This window comes from Zootoca vivipara, chromosome 6 (assembly GCF_965207765.1).
Source record: "Zootoca vivipara chromosome 6, rZooViv2.hap1.1, whole genome shotgun sequence".
Classification (NCBI taxonomy): domain Eukaryota; kingdom Metazoa; phylum Chordata; class Lepidosauria; order Squamata; family Lacertidae; genus Zootoca; species Zootoca vivipara.
Window position 1 is genome coordinate 19,255,010 of NC_142589.1, and position 13,791 is coordinate 19,268,800.

The 13,791-nt window shown below is 46.9% G+C and overlaps 1 protein-coding gene across 4 annotated transcripts in view; it reads right to left on the minus strand.

Moving 5' to 3' along the window:
- Positions 1-13,791, minus strand: part of MEGF6 (multiple EGF like domains 6) — a 201,376-nt gene that overhangs the window by 155,237 nt on the left and 32,348 nt on the right. For 3 of the 4 annotated variants that reach the window (XM_088671670.1, XM_088671671.1, XM_060276164.2), the window contains exon 4: positions 12,200-12,304. The exons of the other annotated variant lie outside the window; for it this stretch is intronic. In XM_088671670.1, coding sequence (XP_088527796.1) covers positions 12,200-12,304 — 105 coding nt within the window. The remainder of the gene's footprint in view (positions 1-12,199; positions 12,305-13,791) is intronic. 4 annotated transcript variants of the gene reach the window in all.

A 13,791-nucleotide genomic window follows, 5' to 3' on the forward strand; every position in this document is an offset into this window, starting at 1 on the left:
GATCACTTTGGTACTGCTAATGCAGTAGTTTGACTTCACCCCTGGAAGAGCACTCCATTGTCTCTTGAGGCAGGTGGATGACAACAGCAACTGCAGAGCCTGATCTGCACTTCCCTAACTCCAGTTGGGCCTCTATGCAACAAATATCAAGGCCTGCCTTGGCTCCTGCTTTCTCAACATGGGCATTCATCATCTGCATCTGACAACCATAATCAGACAATGCTCAAACATTTCTGGAGACCAGGGCCCGCCTGTGTAGCTCCTGCCAGCTACTGCAACCGTTTACACTGCTTGTCAGCGAAAGCATCTCCTCCGAAAGCAGACAAAGTGCCGCTATCAAGGAGCCCTGTTTCAGCTTGACGTTGTGCAGAGTAAGTACAGTTCAACAACCGCAAGGAAGAATGCAGGGGTGGCTGGAATGCACACAGCTTCCAAAGCATTTGAACGGGACCCAAGGATGGAGGGCAAGGGGAGAAGGGGCCTCCCTTTCTGCAATGCCCCTCATTAGTTATACCACCAAAGCTTGCTGTGTTGTTGGGTATTCTCAGAACACACATAATCACTAATTAGCACATTCTCAACATTGCTTGGCTTCTTGAATTGTTGCATAAGCCACTCTGAGCTACGGGGAAGGGGTGTTATTGAAAATTAGAGGCTACATTTAACAGGGTTCCTGGAAGGAAGGAAGGAAGGAAGGAAGGAAGGAAGGAAGGAAGGAAGGAAGGAAGGAAGGAAGGAAGTCAAGACCAGAAGAAGAACCATGCCCCATCTAGTCCAATAGCCTATTCTCGCAGTGGCCAACAAGATGGCCAATCTTGGATGTATACAAGCAGGATTTGAGCACAACAGCATTCTCCCCTTCTATGGTTTCCAACAACTAGAGTTAGGAAGCATACCGACAGCCTCCTCCTCCTCCACGAATTTGTCTAATCCTATCTCATACTTGTAGTTACCCATGTTGGTTGCCATCACCGCCACTTGTGAGAGTCTGTTCCATAGCTTAGCCATAGAGATCACACCAAAACCTACTGTGGAATCACAGAAGTTAAGAGTTGGAAGGAATCTTTGAGGTCACCTAGTCCAAACCCCTTTTGTTTCTTATGTTTCCCTTCCACTGAAATGCATTGGAATCAATTATGGAATTAATCAGAGCAGCCACAGTGGATAGCAGGATGAATCATTTAGGTTTCAACAGAAGCTGAACTCCAGCAGAACGGAAACCACACTGGTTGCACAGAACGCAAGACGGGATGGAAATTGCTATCTGCTTGCATCCCTACTCAAGGCAAACTCCTGGGCTCTGAATACTTTCATTCTAAGGTATGCATTTTTTTACTTTAGTTGGCAGATATGAGGGTTCTGGGGTGGGGTGGGATAAAGAGGGAGATCCCACATTGTGATTCCTGCAATTATAGAGGTTGGAGCAGACAACCCTTTGTATTCCTTCCAATGCTACAATTCTATGATCCTGTGACCTATGCTTGCTGATCTAATTGTAGACATACACTCAAAGAGTGTGTTGGAATGGAATGGAAAGGAAAGGTGAAGAATCAACAGGATTCCTGCCCACCCACCAGCTCCTCTGTTTCTCACCTTCTCCAAAGCTCAGTGTGAGTGAGATAAGATACTCTCCCCACTGCTTGTTTCTCAAGCCCCCTGGCACACACATAGAGGGCTGGACGAAGAGATATTTTTATGTGCTTTGGACAAGAAACAGCAGGAGCCCCTCCTGTAAACTCAGAGAGAGATCTCGCCTCTCTCCCACTGCCTCTACACCTGCCAGGGGACTTAGAGGGAGAGGGGTTGTGTTAGCGAACACAACTTGTGGCTAGCTAGAGGTTAACCAAGCTACTATTAGGAGACCCAAGGCTATGGGCTCCACCTACGACTGTCCCCAGGATCATCCCAGTGGTGACAGCTGCTCATTGCGGCTGATAGGGTGGAAGGCGGGGAGATGAACAGTAGGGGGAGCCAGAGCTGATGACAGACAGAACACCCTCTCAGTGGTTGTAAGAAAGAAGGCAGGCAGGCCTGGCTGAGGGCAAACTGGGATTGGTGGGGCAACACCCTATTTGCCCTACTAGTCTACCCACTTCAACTGCCTTATCCTGAGACTGATAAGGCTGGGCTAAGCACCCCTGGTGCGGACAGGATTTGTCAACTCCCAGCTGATTTTAACCTCCCACTCACCCTGTAAACATGACTCACCAGAGCTCCAGAGGAAAGCAAAAGAAAAGGCCAGTTGGCTTCAACAAACGAAAAACAGGACCCTAAAATAACAGATTTTTCAGCTGCCTGAACTTTTAGCTCCAGGTGTATAAATCAAGTTAATGAGCTGAGAAGTTGGAGAGCTTCTTGGCTTTCCTCTTTTTAACATAACAAATTGATGATGTTGATGATGATGGGTGGTGTGTGTGTGTGTGTGTGTGTGTAACTCTTGTAAGAAGTGAAAATATTCCAGGTAAAGCTTGTTGTACGCAGCAGACAAATTATTTGTCTGAATATATGTCAAGAATGCTTTGATGGTGTTTCCTGCTCGGCAGGGGGTTGGACTGGATGGCCCTTGTGGTCTCTTCCAACTCTATGATTCTATGCTTTAAAACCTGATTTCAATCTCTCTGCACTCATCCTCTAAGACAATGGTCTTCTGCCATCCCAGATGGGGGAGTGGTTGATGAGACTCTTCCCCTGTCATCACTTCTTTACTACAAATCTCTAACCCTGCATGCTCAGGGAATCATTAATTTGTGATCATTAACTAGCATTATTACCTTTATTTCCCACCTTGCCTTTAAGGAACTCAAGGCACCCCAATCAGTTCTCACCCCTGCTTCTCCATGTATCCACACAACAACCCTGAAAGATAGGTCAGGCTGAGAGGCAAGGACTCATCCCAAGGTGAGCTTCATGCCTGAGTGGGGGTCTAAGCCCTGGACTCTCATAATCTAGTCCAATGTTCTAACCATTGCAGCATGCTGGCTCTTAGAAACTCTGGTCCTCCTCCCCCACCCCTTGCTTCTGTAGCCAAATATATAGAACCATCCAATCCAAGCCTATGCAATGCAGGAACCACAGCTCAAGAATCCTTGGTAGACTTGCTCTGCCCTTAGATCAGGGGTTTGGGAGCCCTTGGTCCTCCAGATGTTGCTCAACTACAGCTCCCATCATCCCTGACCATCAACCATGCTGATGGGAGCTGGAGTCCACCAACATCTGGAGGGCCCCGTCCCCAATCCCCATTTTAAAAAGTAAAAATTAAAAGGGAATCTCCAAACACTCCTTTTGTCCTGAGTGCATTCCACTCCCTCCCCCCCCCCCGCCCCACCGCCGTTTAAATGCATTTACCAAACTTCCTTGCACAACTCAATAAGCTCCTCTAAGATGTTGGCATGCTTCCCTTCCCAGCCTCTTCATCAAAGTGTCTGGTGCTATCTGCTTGCCAACTATTAAATACCTAGTACTTGGCTGATGGACAGGCAGATAACTCAGGGCAAAGCAGAGCCTTGCTTTCCTCTCTCCTCCTGCTCCCCCACCCTACTTTACCTGTCAGAGCTGGGAAATCACCAAACAAAAAAAGAGGGGATGAACAAATGGGAAAATCAACAAGAACAAAACCGGAGGCATGAGCCAATTTTACTCCCCCACTGCCACCTAATACGCTAAGAAGCTAATGACCGTAATGGAAAAACTAGAAATACTACAATGTAACTAATCATGGGGGAACACCTACAGTGATATTAAGGTTGACTCAAGATTGTCCCAGTATGGAGAAGTAGAAAGATGTCTAGAATCATAGAATTGAAGAGTTGGAAGGGAGCACAAGGGTCATCTAGTCCAACCCCCGTGCAATGCAAGGAATCTTTTTGTCCAACGTGAGGCTTGAACCCATGACTCTGAGATTACGAGTCTTGTGCTCTACCGACTGAGCTATCCCAGCTTTCTTACTTTTGTCCCAAATGATTGCAAGTCATTCACATGAAGTTGTTTCTTCTACCTTCTCCTTAGAATCCTGTCTATTTCTGGGCCGCGCCAAGACTGGAGATAAGTACACTGCTTCGTTTTCACACACAAACACACTCTACCTCTTCATTCAGAAAAAATAAATATTGCAGCTATTCTATGGAATCAGGTGATCCATTGTGAGGATACGTTTGTCTCAAAGAAAAGGGAACTGCTAAGGTCTAGTTTTTCTTTAGTACGGGTGCCTAAGGAACTTGAACTTGAATTCTGACCCATACCAACTCAATTAATGTGATCGCCAGCTTTCACACTTCAGTTACCACCAGACAGTCTGCATTTTGCAGAGGGTGTGAGCTTGTGTCAGAATATAGGCTTGGATTAAAAGCAGATTGAAGCTCTTGCGCCCTGGAACAACCGTTCCTCTTGGGGGGCAAAGGATTTTTGCAGTTACAAACGTTGAAGGGGAAAGGCATGGGAAAGCATGGAATGGTGATCAAATGATGGGAGGACAAGTAACCTCTGCTCACACAAATCAGGGCAGGGCATAGACATGCATAGAGAATGTGCCTGGCACGAAAAAAGTGCCCTGACCTTCCACCAAGGTAGCCCAGGCTGCTGCTCCACATCTTCCAATGAGCTGCGTTCTGGTACCCGGAACATCTCACCTTGGGTGAGCAACAAGGGGGAGCAACAAGGGGGACCAATTCAAGGTCCAGAGGTCAAAAATGTATTCTCGAGAAGAAAAACAATACAGAAGTATACTCCACTGCTTTCTTCCCCTTGGCAAAAAAAAAAAGGTTCAAAGTTGATGCTCTTATGTTTGGAAAGGTCAGTCTCCAAAATACCAGAATCTCCCCAACTCCTTTATTTCCACACAAAGCTCTCTGCAGAAGCTGCAGGGAGCCAGATGGATCAGACATTAAAGGCTTGCTTTGCTCCCCGACTCAGCACACCACATGCTGTTGGTCAGCAGAAAATCTGGCTCAGGAACTGGGATACAATCTGTTCTGGAAGGGGTTGCACTCCCAGTGAAAGGTTATGCTGAAGAGTGTATCTTTGACCCTCTGGTCCTCCTAGACTCCCCAGTGGTGGAAGCAATAAGCATGTTTGCAGGAATACATTCAGGATTGTATCCAATAGCTGTTGCACCCAAGAGTTGTTGCCCACTGAAATTAATGGGCATTATGGGTCCATTAATTTCACTGGGTCTACTCTGAGTATAACTTGGTAGGCTGAAATCCTTAGAGTGCAAGCTGCACCCTTTCACCCGATGGTGATGATTATTAATTTTTTGTCTGCAAATTTAACGTAAAAATATGAAAAGATGAAAGATGGTGACATTTGAATACATTCCAGATAGGAATTCTGTTAATGTTCAATTGTTTTTTAATGGTTGCTTGTTTGTTTGCTTCCTATATTTTTAGCTGCTCCTATTTTATCTGTAAGCTGCCTTACAGGTGGGGTAAAAAATAATTAATAATGATAATCTGTTGCTATTTGCAGGTGGGCTTCAATCACATCCCCAAAAATTCAGGTTGCACAATTAAAGTTGGTTTGAAACTCTTCTTTTCCCAACCCCATTGACTTTTCCAGATAAGGAGTATGATGTGAAAATGCACTGGGAAGTACAACATCATTTTGCCTCCCTGCGAACAAATCAGGATGAATGCTCAACAGACAGGTCATCTTGAAATGATCACATCCAGGTCACTTCAAAATAGTCAGTATTTAGACTTGCACAATTAAAGTGGATTCAAGCCCTCCATCGATCGAGCACAAGAAACCCACTTTTTAAAAGAAATCAACTTTTTGTAGTTAGAAAGGTGACAGCAAAATGCTCTGAAAATTGGGGGACTGAACAAATATTGGGGGCATAAATATTGTGCAAGCAAATCAGAATGAATGTTCGTAGTCATATAATGTCCCTGCAAAACTGGTGCTCAATAAAGTCAGGGCATAATCTAACTTTTCCCTAAGCTTTGTGCAAGCCAATCAAGATATATGCTCAATACATTGGTGATCTGGAGCTCTATGTGTGGCTACCCTCGAAGAGCCTCTGGTAGCTGCAGTTGCTGCAAAGTCAGCAGCTAGACTGCTTACATGTCCATAGGACCAGGAACCCATCACTTGATCTTTCAATACACCCCTGGTTACTGAATGTTATTTAACTGGGCTACATTTGTTTTAACTCTTGGAGCCCCAAAAGGCTTGAGTCCAGGCTATTTGAAGGACCTTCTGTCTCGTTACAAAGCTGTCCAGTTATTAAAATCTGCAAGGGAGGCCCCTTGCAGAGGCTTGCTTGATGTGCACAGGTGAGAAGGCTTTATCCTGTGTATATCAGAAAAATTCGCCAATGAATTTTCACGGAGGGTTTTTTTTAAAAAGTGCAAATTAATGCAGAAATGTGGATAACCGAATTTAAGATTGGAAGAACGACAAACGGAGAGAAACTAAAACTGTCAGGTCCACCCAGCCCTGCTTTATATTTGTGGATAATATTTCATGCACCTGGCAAAATGGGCTCAAGTCTATAAAACCGTACATGCCATCATGTTAGCCTTTAAGGTGCCACACAATCCCGGGTTGGGTTTTGCTGCAACGGACCAACCCAGCTCGCTCTCTAGGACTTCTTCCAAGCAGAGATTCTTTACCTGTGATTCCTGCATTCCAGGGATTTGTACTAGATGCCCCTGGGGGAGGGGGGTCCCTTCCAACTCTACAATTCTAGGATTCCATGAACCACAAGTGACTACAGACAAAGTCCCCACAAACCAGCCCAGGATGATCGCTGACTAGAGCCCAGCATCTGTAGCTTATCTGCTGCATGCTCCACATGCGGCAGCTCGGGTCTTCTTTTACACAAAGGGCTATGAACATTAGTTTGCCAGGAAGCCCCCAAGCAAGTCAGAAGGGCTTTCATCTCTCCCCCCCCCCCGCCCCTGGGGAGGGGAGGGGAAGATTGCTTTCCTGTCCACATTCTCTCCTTGGCCCAGGGGGATATCCGCGGAGCCAACTTAAAGCCACCTTGAGCACATAATGGAATTCAGGAAGATGTATCTGCGCCCGGGACCAAATTCCAGCAGCAAAGCCCATAAGCTTGTTACAGCTCTGCAGGGACCTCACCATCAAACAGAACAGAAGGGCTGGCCTCAGACTAAAGCAGCTCTTTGTTTCAAGGAGAAGGGAGAGCGCAAGGGGAGGGAGAATACATTTGGGGAAGGAAATTTCAACCTGGCAGTCTCGCCAAGGAGGAGAAAAACGACTTGTTCTTGGGGCCTCTCCAGATGGTTCTCTCCGTGCAATAGCTGTGCAAGCTCATTACTCAGCTGTTTGGAGAAATCCAACCTCCACCCGCTTCCCTAATCAATGTGGGGGGAAAGGCAGGAAAGGAAAGCCCCTCTTGCAAGAATGTGGGATTTTCCGCAGTGCAAAAAGAGGAGCCTTTTGCCGCTGAGGAAATGCAGTCCTTGCCATCTTGATACTACATCACAACAGTGGCCGCTGCAAGGAAATGCAAGGTAGAGATGGAACAGGTAGCTGCAAAATATTGCATTTACGATAGGGGAACCTCAGGCCCACATACAAATGTAGCCCTCGGAACTCTCCCCAGGCTACACTCTTCACTGTACTTGCTTCACATACACTTTGAGTGTTTTAGCCTGGCTGGAATGTGTCCTTGATCTGATCGTCATCCTTGCTTGCCTGCATGGAAATGTGCATGGAAACTAGCCTACGGTACAAAGGTAAAAATTTACAGTTGTTGCTCCACCCACTTTGACCTCAGACTCCACCCACCATTGGCATACGGGCCACGGCCCCTGAAAGTGTGCCCAGAAGGGGCTGCGGCCCTTGGACTAAAAAGGTAAGGTTTTGTAAGCTTGCAGGCCACTTGCAGCTCCAAGAGACTTCATAAAGGAGCTTCTTCACACAGAAGAGACTCTGCACTTGCTATCAAGGGATGGCTGCTTCTGCCTGCCTACTGTATAAAAGAAATATTTGCATTTGCTGCCCCTCCCGCTTTTGCCTTTGGCCCCGCCCACTACAGGCATGTCACCCACAGAAGAGAACTGGTCTTGGGGCTGAAGGACAGACCCCCAGTTTCTCTGCTCCATGGATGGCCATCTGTTATGGCCCCTTTAGTCAAGATTCCTGCATTGCAGGGGTTTGGATTAGATGACCTTTGGGGTCACTTCCAACTCTACAACTCTATGATTACACTCCCCATCACTTCCCACACTCCTGAGCTACATAATGAAGAAACAGAAAGAAAAAAACAATATTTGAAAGGAGCAAGAACATGGGCTTTAATAGGAGGGGGAGAAATAGCCTTCTGTAAAATCGTCTGGAACAAACCATCTACACCTGGTGCAATGTAACTCCCGTTTTAATAGCAAGGGAAATCCATTATTTCTGTCTGTGAGTTTTAGGCAGGTCATTAACGGGACGTACAAGAGCCAGAGCCAGAGCAGCATATTGCTATTTGGCTCGGCCTGAAACTGCTGTTTCGCACACCATCTGATACCAGAATTTAGGAGGGGAGGCAATGACTATCTTGGCGTCAGCCCTAAGGGCAAAGTAAAGTACACAGGAAAATAAATCCTGCATGTACCCCTATATGGTAGGAATTTTGTTTTGTTTTTTATTTATTGCATTTGTATCCCACCTTTTTCTCCAAAGTACTCACATGGTTGTCCTCATTTAATCCCCACAACAACCCTGTGAGGTAGGTCCGGCTGAGGGGCATTGGCTCAGTGAGCTTCATGGCTGAGTGGGGATTTGAACCCTGGTCTCCCAGGTCCTAGTCTGACACACTGACCACTACACTGCACTGGCTCTAGAAATCCAAGGGTCCTTCCTTAGGGGAAGATCAAGGGGGTGGAGGAACTCTCCTATGAGGAAAGCTTGCAGCATTTGGAACTTTTGAGTTTAGAGAAAAGGTGAGCAGGTTTCTTATAAAGCTACTCCCAGGAAAGGGTCCCTGAGAGTCCCTGAGTTTATAGTATTATGCATGGCATGGAGAGAGTGGATGGACAAAAGTCCCCCACCCCCACCCTCATAACACTAGAAGCTGTAGACATCCAACAAAGCTGAGTGCTGAAAGAGTCAGGACAGATAAAAGAAAGTCCTCCTTCGCGTAGTGCATAGTTAAACTACGGAACTCACTTCCACAGGAAGCAGTGATGACCACCAACTTGGGTGGCTTCGAAAGAGGATTAGGCAAATCCATGGAGAGGGCTGTTGATGCCTACTAACCATGATGGCTATGCTCTGCCTCCATGGTCAGAGTCAGCAGCGTAGCTAGCCTTCTGGCTGCCCGGGGCGGCAAACCCGAAGACATCCCGCCGCATGCATGCGTCGTGCCCGGATCCGAGGATCCCGATGCTAGAACCGCGGAGCCGGCAACCCGCCCCGGAGCTCACTGATGCCCCTCGCTGCTCCGCCTGAGCAGGAGGAAGTCCAAAGCGAGCTACGGAGCGGGTTGCTGGCACCGCCGCTCTAGCATCGGGATTCTCGTATCCGGGAGCTGGAGCACCACTGCCGGCAACCCACTCCATAGCGCGCTTTGTGCTTCTTCCTACTCAGGTGGAGTGGCGAGACACCCCTCAGGTCTCCGCTTGACACCCCTCACCGCTCCGCCTGAGTAGGCAGAAGAACAAAGCGCATGGCAAGCCGATCGACAGGACGCTTTGTGCTTCTTCCTACTCAGGTGGAGCAGTGAGGGGCGTCAGCGGCCTCCGCGATGGCAGTTGCGCCGCCGCCACCACGGTAGCGGCAGCCATCGGTGGAGGTGCCAAGGGGGGGGTGCCACGCTGCCCCCCACAGAGTGGAGCCCGTGGCGCCCCGCCCACCTACTGTGATGCCCCTGGTCAGAGTGCTTCTGAATACTAGTTGATGGAAATGACAGGAGAGGTATTACTGACTAGGTACTACAATCGTGTATCCCACAAAAGGCAGCGATTGCCTCTGACTTGATGGTTTGCAGTGAAGAATGCATGGAGGCTATCAATGACTCCCCTCTCCCCCAAAATAGACTGTACTTTCTGCAATAAGGTTTCCCCCTCACTTTCCTTATTGCAGAAAATACAGTCTATTTTGGGGGAGAGAGCTCTCTTGGTGGGCAACCCAGTGCACCAACTTTCCCCAACCTGGCGCCCCCAGATGCTTTGGACTACAACTCCCATCAGCCCTGACCACCAACCCTTCTGAACATGGGACTCAAAGAGAGTTGGGAGTCCACTGGCAGCTCGAGGGTCCCCAACTAGAGCAGGCTGCCATCCGCGCTGACCAGAAAGCAAGTCCCATTGAAGAAAATAGAACTTACTTTTGAGTTGTGTTGCAGAGGATTATGCAGTTGGCTTTTACTTCCCAAAATGTGCAACGGAAAAGATAGGAAAATTGGGATATTCTTTCATTTTGGAACGGAGCATGCAGTGGAAGTTATGCAAAGAGAAAGGGGGAATATATTTTGCAGGAGAGGATCGTGGGTCCTGCTGAACACACCACACCCATAGATAACAAATGGTCTCTTCCAACAGCATATTTGTACTCTCTCGCTCTCTCACTGTGTGTGTGTGTAGGGGATCGCATCTGCTTTCAACAGATTACCTGAAAGAGACTTCAAATGCCTTGATAGTGCTTCTATATTGTCACCTGTAATGATAATTACAGTTCATGAAAACAGATGTACGTACCATGAAAGAAAGGGGAAGGAGGGAGAAAGCATGCTGAATCAGCAGCTAAAACCCACCTAACCAGATGAGTTCATGATTCTGCTGTAATCAGGACTCCCCAAAGCATGAAATGGATGTGTGCACTCAGCAACGGAGGCTCCTGAAGCCCATCGCAGCTCTGCATACTCCCACCAGACTTAACATCAGAGGAAGCGAGATAGCTCTGTGGCAGAGCAGTTCCTCCACACCCAGAAGGTTCCAGGTTCAATCCCTGGCATTCTCCCAGTAGGATTAGTTACAGGTAGTTACAGGTAGGTAGCCGTGTTGGTCTGACGTAGTCGAAACAAAATAAAATAATTCCTTCCAGCAGCACCTTAGAGACCAACTTAGTTTGTCATTGGTATGAGGCACACGTCACTTCTTCAGATACCTTCTTTTATATGTTGGAAGCCACCAAGAGTGGCTGGGGCAACCCATTAAAATTAATTAATTGTTGTTTTTGTTGATGTTGTTGTTTAGGTGGACATCCCTATTTTCATCGGAGAAATGTCAGCAGGTATGTGATATGTAGTGGAATTAAGCTCCCCCCCCCCACTTCCAGACCATTTCCCCCAATCCTGATTCGCCTCAGTCTCTCCCCCGGCCCCTCAACTCGCTGTGCAGCTGCTTGGCTGGGGCAGGGGGAGAGAGGCATTCACACGCCTCCTTTGTAACATGCTGTCTGAGCCATAAAACATACCTGCTCAGAAATGTGCCCCATTGAATGCATTGACTCCGAGTTCCCAAGCAAGATGTCTAAGGTCAGGTTACTTAAAAAGAAAATTTTGTGATCTAGCTGTGGGTTTCTGTGTGTCTGCATCATGGGTGTGTGATCCCTGAAGTTTGTTGCTGGAGGTAGGGAGAGACACATGTATATCGTGCCAACTGGAAGATCTCGCTGAATTACAAGATGTAAGGAGCACTTAGAGGGGTTTTTCCCAGAGAGAAGCTCTCTTGCTATGATGACCTAACTGCTCCCCTCTCCCCAGCTGTTCTGAATCTATGGAAACTGGCAAAAAGGCAGAGGAGACTGCATCTCGCTTCCAAATACAGGATTGCAGTCGGCGCTCAGACATCACACACACGTGCAAACATAAGAGGGAGACCTCGCTAAAAGACTTGAGATGTAAAAAGGAGAAGGAGGCGCAGCAAGAGCCACAGTAAGAATTCCAAATTAGCAGGTCAGCACCAAGATGATCACATACATACCGTAGTTCGGCTTGGCATGTTGCACAAGCCCAGTTGGAGATAGACCCGCTTAGACAAATATGTAAGAGATATGTTTATACTGGCCACTAGCAACTGCAATTTGTACAAGCATATATGAACACAACTATATATTAAATTATTTCAGGCACTGAAAAATTGGGCAGACAGTCCCTCGAGGTCCGAAGTGGTTATCGTCCACTTAGAAGTCGACTCCCAACAGCCTGCTGTGTGTGCCAAGCCAGGTCTCCGACTCAGGTGGAGAGGCGGCTCCACCTTAAGACTGACATGGGCACAAGGGTCAGTTTGAAGCGGCTACTCACCATATTGGCAGCTGGGGCCCTGGAAGCCTGCAGGGCAGTGGCAGACCTGAGAGGAGCCTTCCGCACACTTGCCTCCGTTGAAACACACACCGTAATTGCAGACAGCTGGGGGGGAGGAAGATGGATGACCTTATGAGATACAGATGCACTGGATAATTCAGTCAGTAGAATATGTGACTCTTAATCTCAGAGTTGTGGGTTTGGGTCCCACAGAGGGTGAAATATTCCTGCATTGCTGGGGGTTGAACTAGATGACTCTTGTGGTCCCTTTCAGCTCTATGATTCAATGAGACCATTGACCGACACTAATATGTATTGGGGGCCATTCTCAGCACAAGAGCAAAAAATCCTTTCTGGACAAGCTTCCAGGGAACACCTGCTGGCGGTGGACAAAAAGGCGAAAGTGGGCAGATCGAGAAATGCAAATTTCACCTCGTTTTTACAAACGTTCTCACACTCCTCTCCAGCCTCTATTTGGGCAAGCAGGAAGCCATCATCAGAGTTCAAGGACACCTGCTCTCGGGTTGCTCTGGAGAAAGTGTGGGAAGAGGAGTTGCTCTTTTGTACACCTCACAGCTAAGTGTTTCGAGAGAATGGCGTGCAGGTTCCGCCATGTGCAATGGAACTTCCAGGGACAACACAGCTTAAGTCACCGCAAAAGAAGGTCAGAGCACTCCAAATCATTTGCTATGTATGCCCACAGATCTAGCTGAAAGGCAATGCATGATATCCACATGGATCATTGTAATGTGTCCCTAGTTATTATTATTGTATAATTATAAGGAAATTGCACAATCTTAGAAGGGAGTGTAGCTGTGACTATCCTGAAGGGACCTCACACTTCCAAATTTGCTACTACCCTCCTGCAGCCAGCTCACTATACTATGCAGCAGAATAGAAAAGCTCAACAACTTTTGTGTCCAGATTTGCACTTTTCAAAATATGGCAACCCTACCATATTGTGTCATACCACTAGAAGGGTCTTTTTCATTGTTGTGAAGAAGAAGAGGAAGAGGAAGAGGAAGAGGAAGAGGAAGAAGAAGAGGAAGAGGAAGAGGAAGAGGAAGAGGAAGAGGAAGAGGAAGAGGAAGAAGAAGAAGAAGAAGAAGAAGAAGAAGAAGAAGAAGAAGAAGAAGAATCTCTTCAGCAGTAGCAAAAGACAAAAATCACAGGCAACTTTGGTACAATGGGGTACAACAGAATTACATAAAATATTCAATTAGCTATACATTTAAAAAGCCCAAAGTACAATGCTATATTTTCAAATATGCCTTCCATGAATATGACTTAATCTCTCAAGGCTGCCTTATTATTATTATTATTATTATTATTATTATTATTATTATTATTATTATCCCGCCAATCTGGCTGCGTTTCCCCAGCCACTCTAAACCTGCCTGCCTCGTTAAAGGGATATAATTCTTTATCAAATAAAGTTTCAGTTTCCCCTTGCATTACATGGCAGTGTTCCGAGAGAGCTATATCCCATATGTTGCTAAGCCACATCTCTTAGGGCATTAGCTCTCAAGATTTCCAACGGGATGCTAATCTTGCAGAGGCTAATAGCTGGAATGCAAAAATCTTACGTGATA